Genomic DNA, 23850 nt, shown 5'->3' with positions numbered 1-23850 from the left:
ATTATCTTTAACCTGGATCAGCTCATCATTTTGAGTCACCACACAGCCCCACCAACACAGCTAATAAATGAAAACAGAACAGGAAAAAAAAAGTCAGCTGTGAGGATTTTTCATATTCTGTGTCAGGACAAAGACACATGAAAAGGAAATCAAATCCATCTACAGCTACCTTAACCAAAGTAATTGGTTTTTAACTCAAAGGCAGAGAAGCATTCACTTGTTCCATACCACCAAGTACACTTTTTGCACATCAAGAATGCCATCAGCAGTAACATCAACTTCAAGACAGAAGGTCTGGGATCCCATTAGTAGAGTTGATTATCTCATTACTGCTTTGCAACAGGAGACGTAAGATTTGCCTAGAAAGTTGCTAAAGCTACAGGAAAAGATACACAGCCAGCTTCACCTTAAGTTGCAAAAATGGAACAGCAAAATTTCAGCTTGGATCATCTTCACTACAAAACTGCTGAAGGGTTTTTCTCAATTGCAGATTTACAAATTATCACTTCCCTCCCCACGCTGCCCCAGTTTGATGTTTTGTTATTTGTAAAATCAGGCCACATTTCCGTCCATTAAATTTTCTTGGTTTTTTTCCTGTATTTGCAATCTGAGCTTTCCATACAAAACTCATGTTGCTATAATCACATTAACAATTTACCCTAATAAGTATTACGTAACTAAATTACTACATTTCAAGTCTTTCAGATGTGAGACTATTAAAATCTGGATGCAATATTTGGAGTTTTTGGTTTTCATGTTTGTTTGGTTGTTCTTTCTGTTAAGTATACACACAGTATTGCTTTCATTAGGAAGGCCTGAATAAGAACGTACACCTAAAAATAGTTCATGAGAGTCTGTCTAGCCCTATATGAGAGATTTCACGAGAGTAAATTAATCCTATGTGAAAATACACAAGAAGTAACCATCTCCTTGAAGTGAACGTTCCAGTAATACTTAGCGATGTACTAGAGGCCACTGCAAGCCGCTATCATTAGACAATATTTAAAATCTTCTTGTACTACAGATTGATGGTTTTTAACGTATAGCCCCAAATATACAGTACCTTTTAATTAAGTGTGTTCTTCCCTCTGCAGGGAGGCTCTGGGTCCCGACCTGGATCGCGGTCCGGTTCACCAATTGCGAGGCGCTGAAGCTCCAACATGCCATCCAAGGATCATGTACTCTGCTTCATAACGTAACCGCCTTAAAATTAATAACAACTGCAACTATTACCTAGATAGACGCGATCCATTACTTAATGCCAATTAGGTTCCGCACGCAGTAGATTATACCAACTTCTATCGGCAATCCCTGACCAACAGTTGAATGAAAGGAACACAAGAAGTAGCTTTACTAGATGTTTTCCTTATTTTGTGTGAAGTAACAAGATCTCTGACTTTACTCATGCTTCTTCAGGATGCCCTAACTGTATGCTGGACTTCATTATTTACCCCAAGTGCCTAATTTGAGCTCAAGTCTTCTGGTTTCGTTTTAGTGAACGTGAGAATTACAAATAAAGAGTTAATGTCTTGGATACTGAGCACTGCTGTTAATGAATTTCTGAAACACTGCTGTTAAAAACAAAAAATCCATCATGTGCAGAAGTTGTAAGGACTGTTTATCCAATTTTTTTTTTTTTTAATTTGGTTTTGGTTTTTGTTTTGTTTTAATCTTCCTTCTCTCACTCACAGAATAATCTATTTTCATAACAGGATTAGGCAGTCATGGAAAGGTTTACCAAACATTGGGAGTTCAAGGTATGTGAAGTGTGGGAGGGGGCAGATGTTGTAGAAACTATATGATGCAGAGCAATAGCAATAAGGAAATTCTTTCTATACCATGAATTGCTCACTGCATCCAAACCATTAGAATAAAGAGTAGATGAGGGAGAGAAAGAGGATTTTAAATTTGAGTTAGACTAATGTTAAGAAACAAGGGATATTCCCAGAGAAGAAACATCTAAGATTGCACGAGTGACCACTGGATACCACTGGTGCTTCACACCAACTCTGCTGCAACAGCATTAACTTTGCAGTACAGTAAATAAGTAAATATACATGAACAAATAAGTCTAATTACTGAAAGAGAGCCCTTCAGTACTGGTATCTCAGATAGTCCTGCACATCTCACATCAGAATTTCAGATCTTTCTCTTGGTATTGCAGCAGTGTTATATTGGATCGGCTCATCTTTTGCCCAAGTAACATCTGGATGCCTATTAAGGGCAGTGCACCAAAGCAAACTCATAGTAAACTACTGTGAACATTTAACTGTTGTACTGTAGTTGCCTTATAGAAATAAATTATAGCTGAGTTAGATTTAGATATTAATCATTCACAAATTACTAAAATGAATGTGTGGTGATGGTATTTCCAGACACACTTAGGGAAATAAAAGGCTCTTCTGAATTGCACTGTTGTATTACTTAAACTTACTATTTCTTCAAGCTGTCATCTAAGTGTCTGATTAATTTTTTTTTGTTTGTTTTAGTTTAAGCCTATGCATTGTAGACTATAGTTATTGCTACCCAGGTTGAAACTGCATTCCTAATATGTGCCCAATAAAAGTTACCTATAAATATATGTTAATTGCATTTCACATCTAAGTCTATTGTAGGTTTAAATCAGTGCCCATTAATATGAAGCAATGAAAGATGAGAGGATAGAAAATACATAGAGACTAAAGAAAAAAAAAAAAAAACACCAAAATTATTAAGCATACACACACGTATTACATCTTCTATTACCTACATTGGTTGCTATGTGTATTTTTCTATTGTAGCTTCATTCAGATGTATACTCTGCAACATAATAGTTGATTTAATTTGAATACGTATTGTTCTTATAGGAACACAGCTTTTAAAAATATTCATTATTGAAATAAAGTAATCAACTTGAAATGAAACTTGGACCGGTTTTGTCTTTTACAACGGAGAAGATCATATATATGAAGTTCTCTGGGGATTTTTCACAATTTATGAACAATATTCAGATACTGGAGAGTGACACTCTGGGACCCAGGACAGGCTTCTGGTGACATTGCTGGTGACTCAGCATGGCCCACATGGCTGATAACATGACACAGGATTTACGGGATGCCGGTGTCTTTGTGGGGCGGCAGCTAAAGGCCGAGGGATATTGCAAGCCGTAGAAAGTCTATGTACATGCAATGAAATCCCACTCTTCACAAACAAGTATAGTACGAAGTATCTTCTTTGAACAGAGCATGCGAAAATCAAGTTGTTTTTTAAAGCAGCCTTCACAAATAGGAAAGAATACTAAAGGTATAAAAAAATATATAGATATACATCTTTCAAAATACTGCACTGCAGAACTACAGAACTAATCTAAAGCTTCTTCCTTATCTTCAACACTCTGTTTTCCCCTCAGTCAGCTCTTCCAGAGGTTGGAAATGGCTTTTTTTTGTTTCCTATAGAATGTATGGTACTTTAAAGCATTATTTTACCAACATGAGTCTCTCGAAAGAGATTAAAACTTTGAAATTATTCTTTTAATTACTCAGTAATAGTTTTGCTGAAAAACACATTTAAGTGGTTACTTGATTTGCAAGTAAAGGATTTTTCCTGAAAGAAGAACACACAACCAGTACTAGGAGTGTGTCATTTCTTGTACTGAAGGGATGGCCACAAACCAAAAGAAACACTCGAGCAGACACGAGCCAAAAGGCCTGAGGCTGGAGTGAGCCTTCTACTGCATCGAACCAGACAGAACAGAGCCATTCCTAAGCACTATTCACTTACCCACTACACAACAAGACTCTTCAAACAGGCTTTGGAACACAAGTTCTTTCTGCTTCCTAAAACAATGCATCTATTTCAACATTGCTTTTGAAAATATCACCATATTGGTTACAGTGTCTGTATTTGCACTGAAACATGAACAGACACTCTGCTTTGAAAACCTCCCACTCAATCTTAGCAAGGAACCTGGGCTATAAAAACTTCTATCTCAGGAGATTCATGAGTGAATGCTTGAAGTCCGTGGGGGAGTAAGATGCAGGGAAGCAAATCAAATACCATTTTACAAAAAGGTTTTTTTGCAAGCCTATTTACTGTGAGTGACAGGACTCCAAACTGAATTCAGGAAAATGTCAGGTGACTCCATAATTCACACTGCTTATGTAACACTTTAAAGACTTACAACACAGGCTCATCGCCTCTGTCTAATCAAGACGTTACACTTTGAGAAGTGGCCATTTAAAAGCATCTTTCTATTAGGAAATGCACTTTTAGCACATTTTCATGGAGCGTCAACCACTACCAGTTGTCACTTGCTGGCAAAGCAATCAATCACAGCTAGAGCAGACTAAACCCTTTCAAGCATTCGGCAATCACGTTCCCTTTATGAATGATGGATTTACATCTGGATGTGAGCAGCTGTAAATCGTCTTCTGTCAAACTGGATTGGGCAACCTCTGGAAAGTGTTGTCCCCTACGCTGCCAGTCAACTTGCACAAACTTTGCTGTGCATTTATACAGTGCTCTCCGACAGAACAGGGAAAAGGTTTTATAGGTGGTACATGCAACACAGAACGTATGTCTATATTCTTACAGATGAACAGAGCACTACATCATGGGGGCAGTATGCCTTCAGACAACTGCAAAAATAGAATGGCTGTCTTAAACAGCTGAAACACTAAGAGGCTGTCTGAAAGGAAAGGCACTTCACAAATATTCTTGAAATATAATACTGAGACACGCACTTCTGGTATATGGAGTTTTTAGAACTTCCTAGAATCCAGAATCAAATGCTTAAAAAATACACAAAACAGAATTTGGAAAAAAGTAATATTATTTAACATGTTTTTGAATTAAATATTCCACATAACAAAAGTGTTATTTTCATGTCACCAACTATATTACTTATATACATATGCCAAAGAGTTAACAAAAGAATTAAGAGATGCCCTATCAAAACCAACAATGATTTCTTGCTTCAGCAATCTGAAATGACTAGTTTGTATCATAGACAAAGTATAGACAACATTTACAGAAAAGGGCTTCTGGGATCTGAGAGCTTTCAGAATCAGCTTTCAGAAGGTAAATTAAAATCCAGCTCTGTATTATAGTACAACAAACCCATCACTGATCTAGAAGTACTTGAGGCAAACCAAAAAGATGAGCTTCCTGCAACTGAGATTAGTATTTACAAAATATACTGATCAGCCACACAGAGGCTCATATAACTTTAAATATATATATATACATACAAGCACACATATATATATCTATATATATATGTAACATATAAATAAAATTCAAAAGAACAAGGTAAAAATAAGAAAAGAGCTTCTGTCTTTGGAATGTCTAAAAGATGACTATGGTTTTACTCCAGTGTTTCTTTGCTATGAATATACTTAACAAGTGGCACCTTTCAAAGCATTACTTAAGTCAACTAGGTAGTTTTGCTGAAACCATGACTTAAACAACAAATGAAAGTAATGTATTTCCAAAATTCACAAAGAAAATAATGAGGAATTTACAGATTTGAAATGGTAACTGTTTACAGCACTGGGGAATATGGTATAAAATAGGTGACCTAGTGTGTATCTACGTTTCTCACTGCTAATACAAAATTGCAAGTTTACTTCCCCGATTTAGTATACGGCTGTGTTATTCACAGATACTGAGATATGTACCTGCTGATCCAATACAGCAAACATAAAAGAAGAAGCTTTCATTGGAACCTCTTCTAGTTTGGATTCTCTTTAAATAATTATTGCTGAGTTTATAACCTCAGACTTTTAACATAAAAATCAACAACTAACTGCCTCTGTGGTTGGAATGGAAATGAACATGCTCCCTCTCAAGAGTTTAACTCAAGAAAAGCCATAAGTTCATGGCATTTTATTTTTTTCAACAAATTCTCAAAATGTACTAAAAAAAGCTTGAAACAGAAATATAGCTTTTCCCTGTGCCTTGGAAAAGCCAAACTGATTTCCTACTGCATGCACCTACTCCGCAACATTTTGTTTCCAACCTCAATTATTTCTTCAAACACGTAAAAAAGAAAGCTGACCGACAGATTTTCATGGGTTTCCCATGGAGTTATTCTTGACCTCCTTTAAAAATGGGTAGCGTTCTATTCTGATATAAAGTTCCAGTTTATTTTTCAAATAGATATACTGGCTGTGAATTAGAAGATGAAACTGTATACAGTATTACCTGAGTTCATTGATTCACAGACAACTTAGCACAGATTAAAGGATATTTTCCCAATATTCTTCTACAAGCTTAAAAAAAGAATGATTCTTTTAGGTAATTTTTGTAAATAATTAAAAAAACTATAATATATTATTCTATTGTTAATATTTTCAATGCTCGCAGTTTAACTGTAAAATCCATCTTTTACTTTTCTGAAAACTTGTTTAGAGAAATTCGAGTCCCAGGAACATTTTTAGCTTTCAGATTTTAAGGTGTCATCGAAAAACATTGCCTATACTTTGCCATTCATTTGAAGATTCTTGTACCACTTCTTCTAAATTCAGAGCACGACTAATATCTTCCCCTTCTTGTTCTTGATGACTAGCAGGCTCTTGTACAGGACCTATCAAAGTACCAGAAAAAAGACAAGTGAGTATGATTTGATGTGTAGTGTAAGAAAAACGCAAATATAGCACTTGGGAATAAAGGAATCATAGTAGGAAAGGTATTACACAATTACTTCAGATTTTGTAAATTCATTAGATGCTCTTTGAAAAATTAAAAAAGCAAAAAACTCATAGAATAGATTTTTTTTCCCTATAAGTTTTTGAACTTTGTATTTCTGCACTACAGAGCTCCACATGAAAAACAAGGAGCCATGAGCAGTAACCAGTCTCTGTTTCAATCTGCTCTTTGGGTTGCGTGTGCAACTACCAGCTCATCAACTCTGATCTTTGGCTGTTAGCGCTTAACTCCTCAGTAACTTAAGGGAAGTATTTTGTGCTTTCCCAGCAAAGCATATGGCTTTCTGCACTCATCGTTACTACCGTTATGCTACTTACCAGTGTAACCATGAGCCCGTTTCATATGCAGTTTCATATTGCTTTTCTGTGTAAATCCCATTGCACAGTAATCACATTTATAAGGCCTCTCTCCTGTGTGCTTTTTCATGTGGACTTGAAGAGCACTCTTCTGGTTAAAAGCCTTTTCACATAGAGTACACTGAAATGGCCGTTCTCCTTATAAAAGAGAAAAAAAGTAATCAATAATTTCTTATTTTGACATAAAAATACAGTTCAGAATTCAGTAAAAATAATCAAGATGACCGAGAAATTTAGTAGACATGATCTTTGTCCTTGAGATTTTCTCAAAACAGTGCTATGGCTCTGTATCATCACCAAAACATCCCAAATTAAATGTCAGAATATGTACATAAGGCCTAAACCACCGATACTGTTATCTTTCCTATCTAATTTATTATGTAAAAAAATAAAACAGTTTACCAGTTTTGACTTTTCTGTACTCAAGGAAACCATCATCTTTCTGTATTATTTACAAACAATGCAGGTAAAGCAGTACTCTAGAATTAACAAAGCTGGTGTCTGTAAGAAACTAAAAAGTCAAATCCATCAAAAAAAAGTTCTGGTAATTCTACACGGGAACTGCAGCCTCCTCTGTCAATAGCTACTAGCGATTCCCATATCCGACCAAAGCAGGCTTAGAGTTCCAAATCCACCAGAATACTAATTTCTAAATATAAACAAAAGAAAGTATTCATTACAAAAACATTTTAAAATTTTAAAATACCTACTTTGCAAAACCAGACCTTTGCTTCCACACTCAACACCATGATCTCTGACATCAACACAGAACACATTGCTGTATGTCATTAAGGCCTTCTAAAAGCACTTTCTGAACTTAAAAACACACTTTGTTTTTAGTTAGCAGAATAAAGAACAAGTAGAAGTAGTTTTCCACAATTTTTCTTAAAGGACCAGTTCCTCTCTTACTTTATCAGCTGTATGTTAGTGTCCCCACATGCACTGTAGCTTCCACGCTAAATCCAGCTTCTCAAGACAATCAAAAAAGGTTCTTTAAAGCACAGAAGAGTTCTATTTTCATTAACAACGATTTCACTATTTTTAAGGGAAATCTTTGTTTCCTCAGATACTCTTGACTCCAAGTTTTCTATTGTGTTGAGATGAACAGCCTTTCAGTGTTGTGTAACGGATTACCACATGGCTTTTTGGTAGAACTAGAAGTATCTTCCCTCATGATTTCAGCAACATTTCTCCAAACTGCCATTCACTGATAAATTTGAATGTACAAGATATTTAGAATTATTCAGACAAATAACGTGTTTTCATTCTGGCCACTGATTCAGTAGATGTTGCCCATGAGAAATCATGAAAAATGTTTAATCAAAATAGAAACCATAAACACTTTCTCACATACAAAGATCATATCTTGAGGAAAGTAAAATCAGTTTAGACTTACTTTAGCCTTTCCTACCATAGTTCATGTAAGAGCACCCATCTAAAAGAGTTCTGTGCAGCACATTTTGACTCTTTTGGTCTTAAGGGATTTTTTTAAAGAACATTCTCTTCTGAAAGAATAACTATCATGTGGATTGACTTGCTGTTTCAACGTCAGACAACAGTTAAGATAAATTTTTATTTAGCCAGTGTTGTTACAGTTTGTGGGCATTCCCAGCACGAGCACCCAAGTAAAAGAAACCCTCAAATATCTGAGGATTTAAGGAGTAAATTACAAGTTATTCGAAAATAGGAAGAACTTTTCCTAGGACAGTGCAGATTTATGAGAAACAGATGCATGAAGGGACTCTGTTCTCTTCCCAGCCTTGCTGAAGTGCTCTGTGGCTATTAAATGGGCAGCATGAATCAAAGCAGGGAAAAGGGAAACTGGCCTTCTTTCCTGCTTTCAGATTATTTTGTGAAACTCTTAAACAGAACATTTTAAAGGTCTGGTTTATTTACGTCAGTTATGCAGAAACCAAATTATTGGGAAATTCTGAAGTATTTTAATCTCCTTGGATTGTAACTCCTGCCTCTCTTTTCCTGTCCCGAATATGACCAAGATGTTCCTTCGTATCATAGTAACCAAAAAGCAGCTCTGTTCTCCTTCTTCAGTTTTACTCTCAGGAAGCATCACAAAATGTCCTGAGTTGGAAGGGACCCACAAGGATCATCGAGTCCAACTCTCGTCCCTGCAGGTGACAACCCCACAGTTCACACCATGTGTCTGAGGGCATTGTCCAGTCTCTTCCTGAGCACTGTCAGGTTTGGCGCCGTGACACCTCCCTGGGGAGCCTGTTCCAGTGCTCCACCACCCTCTGGATGAAGAACCTTTTCCTCATGTCCAACCTAAACCTCCCCTGGCACATCTTCCTGCCATTCCCTCGGGTTCTGTCATTGGTCACTAAAGAGAAGAGATCAGCGCCTGCCCCTCCTCCTCCCCTTGTGAGGAAGCTGTAGCTGCCATGACTTCAGCTGCTCCTCAAACAGCTTCCCCTCCAAACCTTTCACCAACTCTGTAGCCCTAAAAGCAGTCCCCATTTCTCTTGGGGCAGGGGGTAGAGAGAATCATAAGCAGGCAACCCACTGGAGGAGAATACATGGGCTAGGCAGGGATCCTAACACATAGAACCAGCTCCAGTAGATCAGATCAAAGTTTCCTCCCATACTCAGATAAGAAACCATCTTCAAACAGTTGGTACCAACACCCTTATAAAACATGCTTCTACACACCTCTAGTATGGTGTGCTGCAACCAGCAGCAACCGACCAGCAATGATGAATGCTGCTAGCTGACAAATAGCTGCAAATACCTATCACCCTTATCAAGAATTATTGCTTATCTACCACAACTTAAGTTTTGCTGAAAGTGGCTGACTCAGCCCACTAATATTAAAGTCTATTGTACCACTGAAAACCTCCTCTCCTGTCACAGTACTCTCTAGTTGCCATAACCACCCACATTGCAGTATTTCATACCTTGATACAGAAGGATCTCATCCCTTCCCAGCTCACTGATTACTCACATTCTTCATGTGCTTTTTATGCCCAGTACATCCCCTAACTACCCACATCTTCCCATTTTAGTATCTCTAAACCTGCTCTTAGGATTCCCAAATCTCAGAATTTCCTTAGCAAAAGGACTCATACCATAAATACACCAAGTTCATGAATCTTCTCTATCCATTCTCCTATCCTTTCCCACTGGAGAGTTCTCAGCAACTGAATGAAATGTGAAAACAGTCAGGGCCAGCACCTGGGACCTCTCTGGCTTTCAGCTGCCTAGTAAACCCTGACACCCTAAAGTTCACACACTCATGTAAATGAGGTGCAACAACTCTTGTAACTACTGCTCTGACTTTATCTTTGACAGTACATGAATGAGGCAACCAAAATGAGCTGAATTCATTTTACTAGAACAAATTAAAAAAAGTCACAGTAAGCTGCAAGGTGGCAAAACGACTATTGGACTATATTAATTTCTTTATAAGCCTCAACATATACTGTAAAAGCCAGCAAGAAGGCACAGATAGAAAAAGTATGAGCTTGTCTTCACTAGTTGTGTCTCAGTAACTGCTTATGTGCAATGGTAACTATGAACTAATTTAAACCTAATGGAAGCCAGCCATTCATCACCTAACAATGACTGTTCTATATGGTCACTGCTATGTTGGATGTTAAAGCAGTTTCCTAGACCGTGGCAATCTTAACATGTTTTCAGTTTTATCTACTTCTTTTTTTCTCTCTGTCTTCCCAGGAAACTCTTATCATTTATTATTCATAACACTACAGTACAAAGCCTGACACGGACTGAAATTTCACCATCTTAAGTGCTTCATGAAAACAAACAAACAAACAGATCCTACCTTTAAGAACTTGCCATAAACACAGTGTAAGAGAATCACAGAAAATGTTACGGATTGGAAGGGACCTCAAAAGATCATCTAGTCCAATCCCCCTGCCGGAGCAGGAACACTTAGATGAGGTTACACAGGAATGTGTCCAGGCAGGTTTTGAATGTCACCAGAGGAGACTCCACAACCCCCCTGGGCAGCCTGTTCCAGTGCTCTGGCACCCTCACTGCCAAGAAGTTTCTTCTCAAGTTTAAGTGGAACCTCCTGTGTTCCAGTTTGTACCCACTGCCCGTGTCTTATCATTGTTGCCACAGAGAGGAGCCCGGCTCCATCCTTGTGACACTCACCCTTTACATATTTAAACATTAATAAGGTCACTCCTCAGTCTCCTCCAAGCTAAAGAGACCCAGCTCCCTCAGCCTTTCCTCATAAGGGAGATGCTCCACTCCCTTAATCATCTTTGTGGCTCTGCGCTGGACTCTCTCCAGCAGTTCCCTGTCCTTCTTGAACTGAGGGGCCCGGAACTGGACACAATATTCCAGATGTGGTCTCACCAGGGCAAAGTAGATGGGAGGGAGAACCTCTCTTGACCTACTAACCACCCGCCTTTTTAATACATCCCAGGATGCCATTGGCCTTCCTGGCCACAAGGGCACAGTGCTGGCTCATGGTCATCCTGCTGTCCACCAGGAACCCCAGATCCCCTTCCCCTACAGTGCTCTCTAACAGGTCGTTCCCCAATTTATACTGGAACCTGGGGTTGTTCCTGCCCAGATACAAGACTCTACACTTGCCCTCGTTATATTTCATTAAATTTTTCCCTGCCCAACTCTCCAGTCTGTCCAGATCCCGCTGGATGGCACCACAGACTTCTGGCGTGTCAGCCACTCCTCCCAGCTTGGTGTCATCAGCAAACTTGCTGATAGTGCACTCTAGTCCCTCAAGAGAAAATAAGAGATAGACAAGTGTATAAGGACACATTAAGATAATGTAAACTATCAATACTGGCAGTGGTCCCAAGATATCAGACTATCAGACTATCAGACTATCAGATGCTATAAAAAGAATTGAAAAATATTACTGAATAAACATTTACATCCCTTTCAGACATTTGGAACAGCATGGTAGAATGCATGTGAGGCTGTATGTGTTTATATAAGCTTGTGTTTCTCAAAGCCAGAGAAAAGGAAGTTTCAATGCATGAAATGAGAGCATGCAAAAGACACATGGATAGATAGGCAAGTCTGTACTTCAGAGATGGAATTCTAAAAACTCCCCAAACTGAATCTGAAGGTGGAAAGTGAAGGTCCAGCGGCGGGCTACGAAGATGATTACCACCTTTCTTATGAGGAGAGACTGAGAGAGCTGGGTCTGTTCAGCCTGGAGAAGAGAAGGCTGAGAAGGGATGTCATCAATGTTTATCAATATCACAAGGATGGGTGTCAAGAGGATGGGACCAGACTCCTTTCAGTGGTGTCCAATAACAGGATGAGGGGCCACAGGCACAGACTGAAGCACAAGAGGTTCCATCTGAATATGAGGAAAAACTTATTTACTTTGAAGGTGCCAGAGCACTGGAACAGGCTGCCCAGAGAGGTTGTGGAGTCCCCTTCTCTGGAGACATTCAAGACCCGCCTGGACACATCCCTGTGCGATCTGCTCTGGGTGAACCTGTTATAGCAGGTGGGTTGGACTAGATGATCTCCAGAGGTCCCTTCCAGCCCCAACCATTCTGTGATTCTGTCCATTCAAAGACAAAACTCAAATTATATGTTATAGGACTGGCAAGTGATGCTAATCAAGCAAAAATGACAGGGTTAACAAGATAACGTTAAAGGAAGAGATTGGCAACTTTGCCTTAAATGCACAAAAAGCAGTCAGAAGCTAACTACCAGAAGTTGATATTAGGCAAAGAGAAAGCTTAGACTCACTGCAAGTAAGCAAGGTATTCTTTTTTCAGGAGTTGCCTTATGTTACAGCACATCCAGTCAAATTCCTTGGCATCCTCCAGCTTAGTAGCAATACAGATAACCTTCTCCTGTCCTTTTTAACTCTACCAGCCATGACAGCTCTTTATTGGTAGCAGTGGTAGGGAAAAGAGAGAAGTTGTGTTGGAGAACTGACTCCTACATTTACAACTCATGTTCTTAAGAACACTGTTCTTACAATACAGAATTTAAGGGGAAAGCAGTTGAGCTATCTTATGTACAGCTTTCAACTTGTAGCAGGCCTGAGGCTACAATGTGAAAAGCATTTTTATTACAAAAAATATGTGCTCCCTAGGAGAAGTCAGCATAGTCTTTTTATAGAGTAACAGTAGAAGAAAATAAATAAGCAGAAGAGAACACAACAAATTAAAAACGCTGGCATTAGAAACAGATGAACTAAGTAGTTCAATGACAATGAAGCACTGCATAGAGCAGTCAGTATCAGCAGTCAAGACTGTCCCTTATTTACCATCACTGAGCACACTCACTTATTTTCACACTCTCCTATATGCTTGAAGAAGACCATATCCAGTGTCTTCAAATCACTTTAAACAATGCTTTAAAAATATACTTTTATCAAACTGTCTCAAAGACTGACAAACTTTTAGATACAAGCTCATGCATCCACATTACTGTTGCATTACTGCCAGTCCCAAAATTTGGAGCTTAGTCACACCACTAAGCATAATGTTCTGGCTTTAAAGAAAACATCACAGTTACAGAGATTTCCAGTCCGCTGTTTCTCATCCTAATTTCTAAACTCTTTGGGTTAGATATTTAATTGCTTTGTTAAGCTTAAGTTAATATTTAAATGTAGTTAACCTGAAACCATGAGCAAGGACTCCAAATATAACATCCATATTTTCATGAGAAGATCTTGCAAGACCAAAATAATTTCTGTTGTTACCTGTGTGGATGCGACTATGTCTCTCCAGCTGACTTGGCTTAGCGAAAGCTTTCTCACAAGTATCACACTTAAACACTCTAGGCTTCTGGGAACTCAGTGAAGGTCCAGCTTGATGGGTTTGCATGTGTTCCTAAGCCAGTATAGAAAAAATATACATTTCAGTCCATTTAAAAAAAAATTTCAGTATTTAATGTAGAAATACATTCACACTTGGAAGACAGAAGCAGAAGATCTTAGTCATCAGCAGACAAGCTGGAAGAAGATGGAAGCCTGCTTTTTTTTTTTTCATTTAAATGAGAGATTGTTTTTGCATATCAACCTTACAAAGGCTGTTGCATCTTTAAATTTCTGAAGACCTGTCAACAACTGTATGCATTGCTTTTTTTGTATGTTAATCCCTTCACTAATTATCTGAAGCAAAATAAAAATAAAACAAACAAACAAAATACCAGAGCTCTTGCAATGTTTTGTTCATTTATAAACATGAATTTTTGACAACTATGCACTGTAAGTTATTTTTTTTTCCTTCCCTCTATAGTATCCCCACAGCCCACCTGATATATAGGTATTCCTACTCAGCACCTGAACAAGTATCATTGTAAAACTGTACAGGCCTCAAACAAGTGACCATCACAACATACACACATGCAGTTCCATAATGCCAACATGTAAAGAGAACCATTTCACAATGAAGTCTTACATTAAGATTTAAAAAAAAAAAAAAAAAAAAATCACCTGGGTCCTTACAGGTAAGAAAGCAGAATGAGGGTATGTATGACATGTTTTATCTCTATGAAGAAGCACTAATCACAGTTGCAACTTCAGAGCTTTTACTTCACTGATAGCGAGCCCAGAAGTTTTGCAAATTTAAAGGAGTATCCTATGTTATCTATTAACTTTGGCATTTAAATATCTTCATTAACACTATGATACAATTCAGATTAAAAAAGAAAGCAAATACGAACATATTTAATTTAAAAATCTAATCAAGAACTCTCTGTGAAACAGTACTATGAGTACTTGCCCACTTTCTAAAATGTGCATGGATATTCTCTTCTAGTCCATTCATTATAGACTAAAGACTATTAATAGGTCTTTACTACACCTGAACAATAAGCCTTCCTGATGCCTATATTCATCACTTCATAAACTGACGCAAATTGTGTCTGCAGAATTTGTTTTCACTGGAAAGTTAGCGAGACAGTTACATGGAAGAATATAATTATTATTATTGTTATAGTAATTATTATAATACAGCATTATAGGGAAATAATAAAAGGTCTTCTCAGAAAATCATGTGAGAGATTCATAAACCACAGTTTAGTTGGAGATGAAGAAAATCTTTTGCTTTTATCTTGTTCATTACCTCCTGAAGCACTGAAATGGTTAGAAGCAGCCTATGACCTACTCCAGAAAAATTACTTGAAAATGGCTGTTTCTTTCTGTCCCCCTAACCCAAAACAAAAAAAACTGCTCAAATGCCAACAACCCCTATGCCTCATTTTCTACTTGAAAGCGAAGAGGAGAGCATCCAGATAAATGCTGCAAAAGTTTCTCTTTCTCTGAAGAAGCAGTTTGTAATGCAATTCAGTTCCACTGATCTGCCAATCTCTTCTACTTTTCCTATAAAATATAGGCTTTTGAAAACAATTCACGGGAATAAGATGCTTTGAGGTGTAAGCACTATAATATCGTACAAAGTATTTCTTCAATTGTTCATATGACATTTTACAAGTTTATTTGTGTAATTCTCATCTTTTTCAGATAGGAAGTATCTTGGGGTCCCAAACAAGGATTATCTAGCTAGAAAATAAGAATAGGAAACCATTTTTGAAAAGGCCCTTTGGCCATCACAACTCATACACTGGTATGCATCTCTTATGCCCTATCTTGAAACATGAATTGTAACCACCTCTGAAAGTATGGCAATAAAAAGTTGTTTCATTCCATTGTTTCAATAAGATCACAACCTCATCCTATTTTCAGTCACCTTGCAGGTGTTTCCACTGTCTAGTGATATGGAATTGGATAGTTCAGTCACTGTGCATGTCTTATGATTCTCCTCTCTGAAGCTTTAAATCAGGACAGTCACCAGCATCAGAAAGGGAACTAAAGACACTGGACCAAACATTTTTGATGGGTGGGGTGGATGGTGGGGGTGTTCCTACATAACCTCTAAAGAATCTTTTCTTTGTGGATAATTGTGAACTTGCTGGTAGTGATGCCTTTGGAAAAATCAAATGCAGTTAAGTATTGACATCTAAACACTGGTACCCTTACTTTCTACTGGGTTTTTCTGGAAAGCCTGAAGGTTGGTGGCATTCTTAATATTTTTGGTGATCTCCAGAATACTAGCAGTATAAAATGAAGACCCTGAGTAAGAGATCACTGAACCCTTTCCAAGACTGTAAGCCAAAACCTGTGTTTTCATTTATCTTTGTGGAATGTCCCGTTAAGAGCTGCTCACAGGTGATGTTCTGAAACACCCTAATGAAGAATTTGATTAAGAGGTGGAATTTGTTTTAGGACGTGATGGCCAAATATTAAACAAAAAGACAGTTTGGTTTACAACATCTTCTCCTCCCCAGCAAAAGTGAAAGATGATGATTTGGAGATTCATTTTAGCTTTCATAATCAAAAATCCTGTACTGGGTTTGTAAATGATAGAGAGCAAACGTACCTGAAGTAAGATTTATCAGCCTTCATAGTCACTAGTTGGTCTGATAAAGATCAAACCACTGTGAAGGTTGAAAGAGAATAATAATGATGCTTTCATGGTATCAGCTGTATCAAATTGCAAATTTCTGCTACAGTTTTGATGAAATGTTCCAAAAACTTAGCTGGTCACTCCGCTGGTTTATGTACATTTATATTTGTGTATAGGAAAATAAACTGTGGAAACTTTCCCATCACCTGGTGAGGTTCACTCTCTAATTTTCAGATATGCATGCAACATTATCCTCCTTTCTTAGGAATTAACAAAATGTGATCTTTGGCAAACCATGATACCTTTGTATGTGAAGGTTGAAAACGGTCCACTGCACTGAACAGGAAGTATAAAGCTGCAGTTTAAAGCAGCATCCCAAAGAAGGCAAATAAGGCTGTGCTTCACATCAGAAAGTACCCGTTCAAGAAGTTAACTTTCAAATATTGATGTTTCTCTATCATTACCCTAGCCTTATCTAACAAGCAGGTTTTCGTCCGTGTTGTTCCTGATACGAGCTGAACTGCAGAATTTTTTCAAATCTCTTTTTGTGCAGAGAACGTTCATAGAAAAATTTAGGTTGGAAAAGACCTTAAGATCGAGTTCAGCCATTAAGCTGGCACTGCCACATCCACCTCTAAACCATGTCTTCAAGAACCTCATCTACACAGCATTTAACTACCTCCACAGATGGCGATTCCACCACTTCCCTGGGCAGCCTGTTTCAGTGCCTGACAACCATTTCTGTGAAGAAGTTTGTCCTAATAGCTCATCTCCCCTGGTGCAACTTGAGACCATTTCCTTTCACCCTGTCACTTGTTGCTTGGGAGAAAAGACCAACACCCTCCGTGCTACAACCTCCTTTCAGGTAGTTGCAGACAGTAATCAGGTCTCCCCTTAGCCTCCTTTTCTCCAGGCTAAACAGCCCCAGCTACCTCAGCTGCTCCTCATCAGAGTTGTGCTCCAGACCCCTCACCAGCTTCGTTGCCCTTCTCTGCACTCTCTCCAACACCTCAGTGTCTTTCCTGCAGTGAGGGGCCCAAAACTGAACACAGGATTCAAGGTGGGGCCTCACCAGTGCTGAGTACAGTGGCAAAATCACTTCTCTAGTCCTGCTGGCCACACTATTCCTGATACAAGCCAGGATGCTGTTGGCCTTTTTGGCCACCTGGGCACACTGCTGGCTCATGTTCAGCCTGCTGTTAATCAACACCCCCTGGTCCTTTTCCACTGGGCAGGTTTGCAGCCACTCTTCCCTGCGCCTGTAGTGCTGCCTGGGGTTGTTGTGACCCAAGTGCAGGACCTGGCGCTTGGCCTTGTTGAACCTCATGCCATTTGCCTCAGTCCAATGATCCAGCTGGTCCGGATCTCTGTGTATGGTCTTCCTATCCTGCAGCAGATAAACACTCCCACCCAATTTGGTGCTGTATGCAAACTTAATGAGGGCGCACTCAATTCCCTTGTCCAGATCATTGATAAAGCGATTAAACAGAACTGGCCCCAATATTGAGCCCTGTGGAACACCACTTGTGACCAACCACCAACTGAATCTGACTCCATTCACCACAACTCTTTAGGTCCAGCCATCCAGACAGTTTTTTAACCCAGCAAGAGTACACCCATCCAAGCCATGAGCTGCCAGTTTCTCCAGAAGAATGCTGTGGGACATGATGTAAAAGGCTTTGCTGAAGTCCAGGTAGACAACATCCACAGCCTTCCCCTCATCCCTTAAGTGGATGACCTTGTCATAGAAGGAGATCAGGTTGGTCAAGCAGGGTCTGCCTTTCATAAACCCACGCTGACTGGGTCTGATTGCTTGGTTGTCCTGTATGTGCTGCATGGTGGCACTCAGGATGATCTGCTCCATAATCTTCACTGGCACTGAGGTCAGACTGATAGGCCTGTAGGTTCCCCAGATCCTCCTTCTGGCCCTTCTTGTCAATGGTGTCACATTTGCTGACCTCCAGTCAACTGGGACCTCCCCAGTTACCAGGACTGCTGATAAATGATTGAAATTGGCTTGGTGAGCACCTCTGCCAGCATCCTCAGAACCCTTGGGTGGATCCCATTTAGCCCCATAGACTTGTGTGTGTCTAAGTGGTAGCAGGTCGCTCACCATTTCCCCTTGGATTATTTGGGCTTCATTCTGCTCCCCATCCCTGTCTTCCAGCTCAGAAGGCTGGGTACCTGGAGCACACCCAGTCTTACTATTAAAGACTGAAACACAGAAGACATCTAGTATCTCAATCTCTTCCTCATTCCCTGTCACTTATGTTTTCCCCCACACCCAATAAAGGATGGAGACTTTCTTTAGGCCACCTTTTGTTTTTAATATATTTATATATATGTATATATAAAGTTCTAGTTGGGCTTTGGCTCTTCTAATTTTCTCCCTGCATAACCTCATGACATCCTTGCAGTCCTGCAGAGTTGCCTGCCCCTTCTTCCAAAGGTCAAAAACCCGCCTTTTATTCCTGAGTTCCAGCCAAAGCCAGGCCAGATGTTTTCCCCAACGGTTCATCTTTTGGCACATGGGGACAGCCTGCTCCTGAGACTTCAAGATTTCCTTCTTTAAGAATGACCAGCCTTGCTGCACTCCTTTGCCCTTCAGAGCTGCCTCCCAAGGGACTCAGACAACCAGACTCCTGAACAGGCTAAAGTCTGCCCTTCAGAAGTCCAAGGTAGCAGTTCTGCTGACCTCAATCCTTACTTGTCCAGGAATTGAAAACTTGATAATAGAAAATATCGCTAGACAACAGTAATAATATATTTTAAAACAAATGTTCCCTCTGCAGATGTCACTTTTACGCACAAGGCAGAGCATCTAAAAAACAATAGACAGAGTGCAAAGAACATAGCTTCCTATGATTCCAAAAGCTTCTCTGGAAATCAGGATTAGCAGTGATGACATACATAAGTAAATAAACTAAATCATTTTCTGGCACTATCATTTGCATGACAGGCATTCACATTTTTCATTCTGTAGTCAATATATGCATTAAAATATCCTCCATGCTCCAGGGAAGAGTTCTCTATCTTTGCATACATTATCACTTAGACTGTCTGTCTCAGATGCACCCCTCTCATACTGCAAAAAGAAAGGAAATGTAAAGGGATAATAAGTATTTTTCATTAATATTGCAAAAACTCCAAACCAAAACAGTTAACAGAACAATGAACTGTTATCACCAAATACCTTGAGATGTGTTGCCCTTTTGAAGGCTTTATTGCAGACATGGCAAACATGTATTCTCTCCTTGCCATGAACCTCTTTACTATGGTGCATCAACATGGTGGCTGAAGAAAAGGTTTGACTACACTCAAAACACTGGTGCACGCGACCTTCTTTTTCTGTTTGACCGCTTTTACTCACATTAGGAGAAACCTCTGCCACCTATAACAATTTACAAAAACAAATGAAGATAAAGAGAAGGAAGTAGTATTCTAAATGAATTACTCAGGATGAACTAAACTTGAAAAGATACAGAATATAGTTAGAATATTATCTATACTGGAAAGAAATGCCCATATCAGCCACAACTTGTCCTTTGCTTTCCAATCCAGCCCACCACTTCTTCAACTTGATTGTGGGTCACCATCTGCCTCTTCCATTTTTCCTATTTTAGAGCTTGCATTAGCAGGTTGGTTGAAAACATTAATTTTGCCTTCAATAAGAGAAATCTGAACTACTGTTTATAATACTAATACTATATTACATATATAAAAGTTTCAATTTAAATTCAAATACACAAGAAGTCATAAAGACTTTGTTTCTCCAGTATTAACGGTTACAAGAAGAGAATGGAAAAGGTGTAACAATATGTGCTATTTTTTTCCCACAGCTTTCAACTTTGTCCATTTTAATTATACAACTACAAACCTGGAAATTTTTGGAGCAGTCTGTTGAGAGCATGGTTATGTAATTTGTAGAAAGAAACATTATTAATTGCATTTCTTTTTTGCATATGAAAAAGTGGTTTTAACTCAAAACTTAGAATCTAGGATACAGAAATACATTGTATTTACCTGATACGTTATTTCATCAGAGTTTGCAGATGCTGAGTGGGGTGTATGGCTCACCAGTATGACTTGCTGTGAGCCTGACCCACTTTGGCTGGCCAGACTAGAATCTGTGAGTATAGCAGGAAACTGCTGACCCTGTCAAAGAGGGGAGAAAATAAAAAGAGAAAAAGTACAATAACTATATTTAAACAGCTAACTGCACTGTCATGTAAATTATTTTTATACTTCAAAACTACTTTTTTTTTTTTCCATGAAAAAGTCAGTCCAGCATCCCATCTGAACAAATACTACTGGTTTCTCCTTTTCTCCTTCCATTTTAAGTCTACCAATTTACGGGGAACAACAACTGGAAGTCTGTAAGAGTAGAAACTCACTTCCAACTAATTTTTCCCAGCTTTACGTCAATTGCTGTATGTCTCAGCCTTCCCTTGTCTTTGTCTCTTTGTCCTGATACTTTCTTTAACCCCTCCATTCTGCTTTCCTGCATGGTGTTCCCACAGTATTTTCCTTTTTTAAAAAAACCTTTCTTAATTAAAACTACTACAGGAAATTAAGGTACAAAATTACTAATTAAGATACTGCTGTTAAAGACTTTCCAATTTCCTCGAAGACTTTCCAGTTTCCTCAGGAAACACCATACCTTTATGTACCACTTGTCTATTTATCAAGATTCTTGGCAACACAGACTGTATTTGCATAGTACCTAAAAGAATGTTTCATTTTTATTTATGCCTGCCTTAACATCAAGTGTAGCGGCTGATTAATAAACATCAAAACTGCCAAATGTAATTGCTTAAATTATTACAAAGTCTCAAATGAAACCACAGGTTGCTTTGTTAGTCCGTGTTGCCAGAAATCACAAATGTGTCATAAGAACTATTTCGGAAGTCTTTTATTCCCCTCCCCAGAGCAAAATTGCAGAGAGGGAAGTGTATAATCATCCTCACAGACTTTGTTTCACCAGGTTTAATCACACCATATGCTAGACAAATAGGCTTTCATTTATATACAATTACATCTTTTAATTTGGGTCAACAGGTAAAAAATCAATCTAAATGCAGTTAATCCAAGAAAGTAGAAGAAACACCTTAAATTTTCACACTGTAGTCTTTCAATATTAGGTATTGTTTTTTCTCTCCACTCTATACATTGTTTGCCAACATGTCTTCGGCTCTTGATAACACCACAAAATCTTAAATACGACAAAAACAAAACTAACAGCACTATTCTTACAAAATGTCTTATAATGTTACCTGTTATTAAAGACAGTCAATTTAATTTAGATTCTGTCCTGATATTTGTTGTGAAAGATCTGTTGCAATTGCTCTTCAACGCTCACATTCACAAGGAGGAAAAGAAAAATTAACATAATAAACAATAAAAAGCTCAGAAATACTAAGCTGTATTACTTAATAGTGATGATGAAGTACACAATTTAATTTAGCACTAAAAACAGATGTCAAACAATGTTTGAGACCATAGAATCTATCTATTTATTGAAAAAAAAAACCCTGCAATGTGTATCTGTATTTCTATTTAAATAGTTTATGCTCCTAGGTGGCAGTGTGGACACAAAGCTGGCAGAAAGTTCACTGATTTTTCAAATACTAGGTATTTACAGAACAAAATTATTTTTTACACAAAAATTTCCAATTCCTGCCCTGTAAGACAATAATGTTAGTTTATTTGTCAGTTCAGAAAAGCATTTCTTACCTGTGAAGTGATATTAAGTGTAACTGCATCAAGACCACCTGACAACATTCCCTGAGTGTCAGCAAGAGTCAAGGTGACACTACCATCTCCTCCAACTCCTGATGAAGACATTACCAAATTCTGGGCAGAAACTGCAGACTGAGATATAGGTGTTGTTGAAGGAAGGTTTGTTCCACTTGTTGTATTAAGTTCTGGAATATATGCAAAACAGTAAAAATATATATATATATATAAAATTTATTACATACATAAACTCTTATCTGCAAACTTATTCCTGTGATTTCCTCAAAGTACTGATTTTAGATATGACTTCCTGTTTTCATTTTCTTCTTACGATGTGGAGTAAGGTTCATTTTAATTGGCATACCAATTTAAAGCTAGTGAGAGTATACACAAAGCCATGTTCTGGAATCGTAATACGCAAGATTATACAATTTCATATGGTTTATTTTTTTTTAATAAAATGTTATTCTTTTTAATTAGAATATCACTGTATGCATACCTGGAGCATTTAGTGAAGTTCCCTGAGAAAGAAGCTGGTCGTTGCTTATAGTTAATGTAGCACCTGTAGTCTGACTGTTGATGGTTGGCGCCGTCAGCCTCAAGCCACTATTCAGATCACTGCTTCCAGAATTATGCTGAATAAGATCTTGGCCTGAATAGAAATTTGTCCTATTATAACCAGGAATGTCTTAACATTATTCTGCTACTGTACTTAGAACTATAAACAAGTGATCATAAAATAACACAAGTAAAAAAAAATACGATCGAAATACAAAATTAATTTCTATACATGCAGATTTTTATGCAGAGGTTTGACAAGTTTTCAATACAGGTATGATTATGCATATCTGGATACTAACATGTAGAGAAATAGTTGTGCTTCATGAAACCATAAAAAACCTAGCAAACTGAATGCTAACGGTTAAAACGTGATTTTTTTCAATCTACTAAATGGTTAATGAATTGCACTGAACACGTCCTCTTTTGTAAAAACATCACTTCGCACGGCATTAATCTTGTGGAATGGTCAACAAGCACAGAATATATATAAACTCAAAGTAGACTCTATCAGCTGTTAGACATCTATACTCCATTTTCCTTTTATGCATGAGCATCCATTAACAAGCAGAAAACCACAGGTGCTGGACCCTGAGACCTTAACACTGACATTCTTGTCATTACACTCAAAACCAGTAAACATGTTACAGAAAATGGGAAAAAAGAGAAAGGAAAATCAATTAAAATAAAAAAGGATAAGAAAGAGAAAATGACTAAATATTATACTGGATCTATTAAATAAATGTTATGACACAAAATATAACCTGTCTTTGGGGGAAACAGGAAGATTTTCATAGTGTATATAGGATCAGTCTCTTCAGGAAGAAAGTTGGTCTACATTTTCTCAAAAACACCTGAAGCATTAACCACATATTATAAAGACTGAGTACACCTCAAAGAATGATCAAAACTTGTATCAGAATATGGTTCCATGGGCATTTAAAGAAACCCAGATTAAACAAACTCGCCCCCAACGCCTGCCCTGCTCCAGTACCGCCGAGGAGTTGTACTAGCCCTGGTTATAGAGGCTTTGCCACCAAGATAAGTATCTGTTAACTCAAGGCTATGAACAAAATAGGGAACCAATCTAATATTTGTCCCCAAAGGTGTTTGTTTTCAAAAGC

General features: G+C 38.2%; 2 protein-coding genes across 17 annotated transcripts in view; one reads left to right on the top strand and one right to left on the bottom strand.

Moving 5' to 3' along the window:
• MBP (myelin basic protein) overlaps positions 1–2847 on the top strand; it is a 115321-nt gene extending 112474 nt beyond the window's left edge. For 8 of the 9 annotated variants that reach the window (XM_065831425.2, XM_065831423.2, XM_065831424.2 and 5 more), the window contains exon 9: positions 1095–2847. In XM_065831425.2, the coding sequence (XP_065687497.1) occupies positions 1095–1151 (57 nt within the window). In that variant the 3' untranslated portion in view covers positions 1152–2847. The remainder of the gene's footprint in view (positions 1–1094) is intronic. The other variant, XM_065831427.2, reaches the window with a different exon arrangement.
• A 1945-nt stretch (positions 2848–4792) lies between these two features.
• Positions 4793–23850, bottom strand: part of ZNF236 (zinc finger protein 236) — a 77545-nt gene continuing 58487 nt past the window's right edge. For all 8 annotated transcript variants that reach the window (XM_065831323.2, XM_071804314.1, XM_065831324.2 and 5 more), the window contains 7 exons: positions 22668–22820; positions 22166–22356; positions 20456–20587; positions 19626–19823; positions 13726–13855; positions 7005–7181; positions 4793–6565 (listed from right to left, as the gene is read on the bottom strand). In XM_065831323.2, the coding sequence (XP_065687395.1) occupies positions 6438–6565; positions 7005–7181; positions 13726–13855; positions 19626–19823; positions 20456–20587; positions 22166–22356; positions 22668–22820 (1109 nt within the window). In that variant the 3' untranslated portion in view covers positions 4793–6437. The remainder of the gene's footprint in view (positions 6566–7004; positions 7182–13725; positions 13856–19625; positions 19824–20455; positions 20588–22165; positions 22357–22667; positions 22821–23850) is intronic.

This window comes from Patagioenas fasciata, chromosome 2 (assembly GCF_037038585.1).
Source record: "Patagioenas fasciata isolate bPatFas1 chromosome 2, bPatFas1.hap1, whole genome shotgun sequence".
Lineage (NCBI taxonomy): Eukaryota > Metazoa > Chordata > Aves > Columbiformes > Columbidae > Patagioenas > Patagioenas fasciata.
The sequence above is the reverse complement of the archived record's forward strand: the minus strand, read 5'-3'. Positions and strand labels throughout refer to the sequence as shown.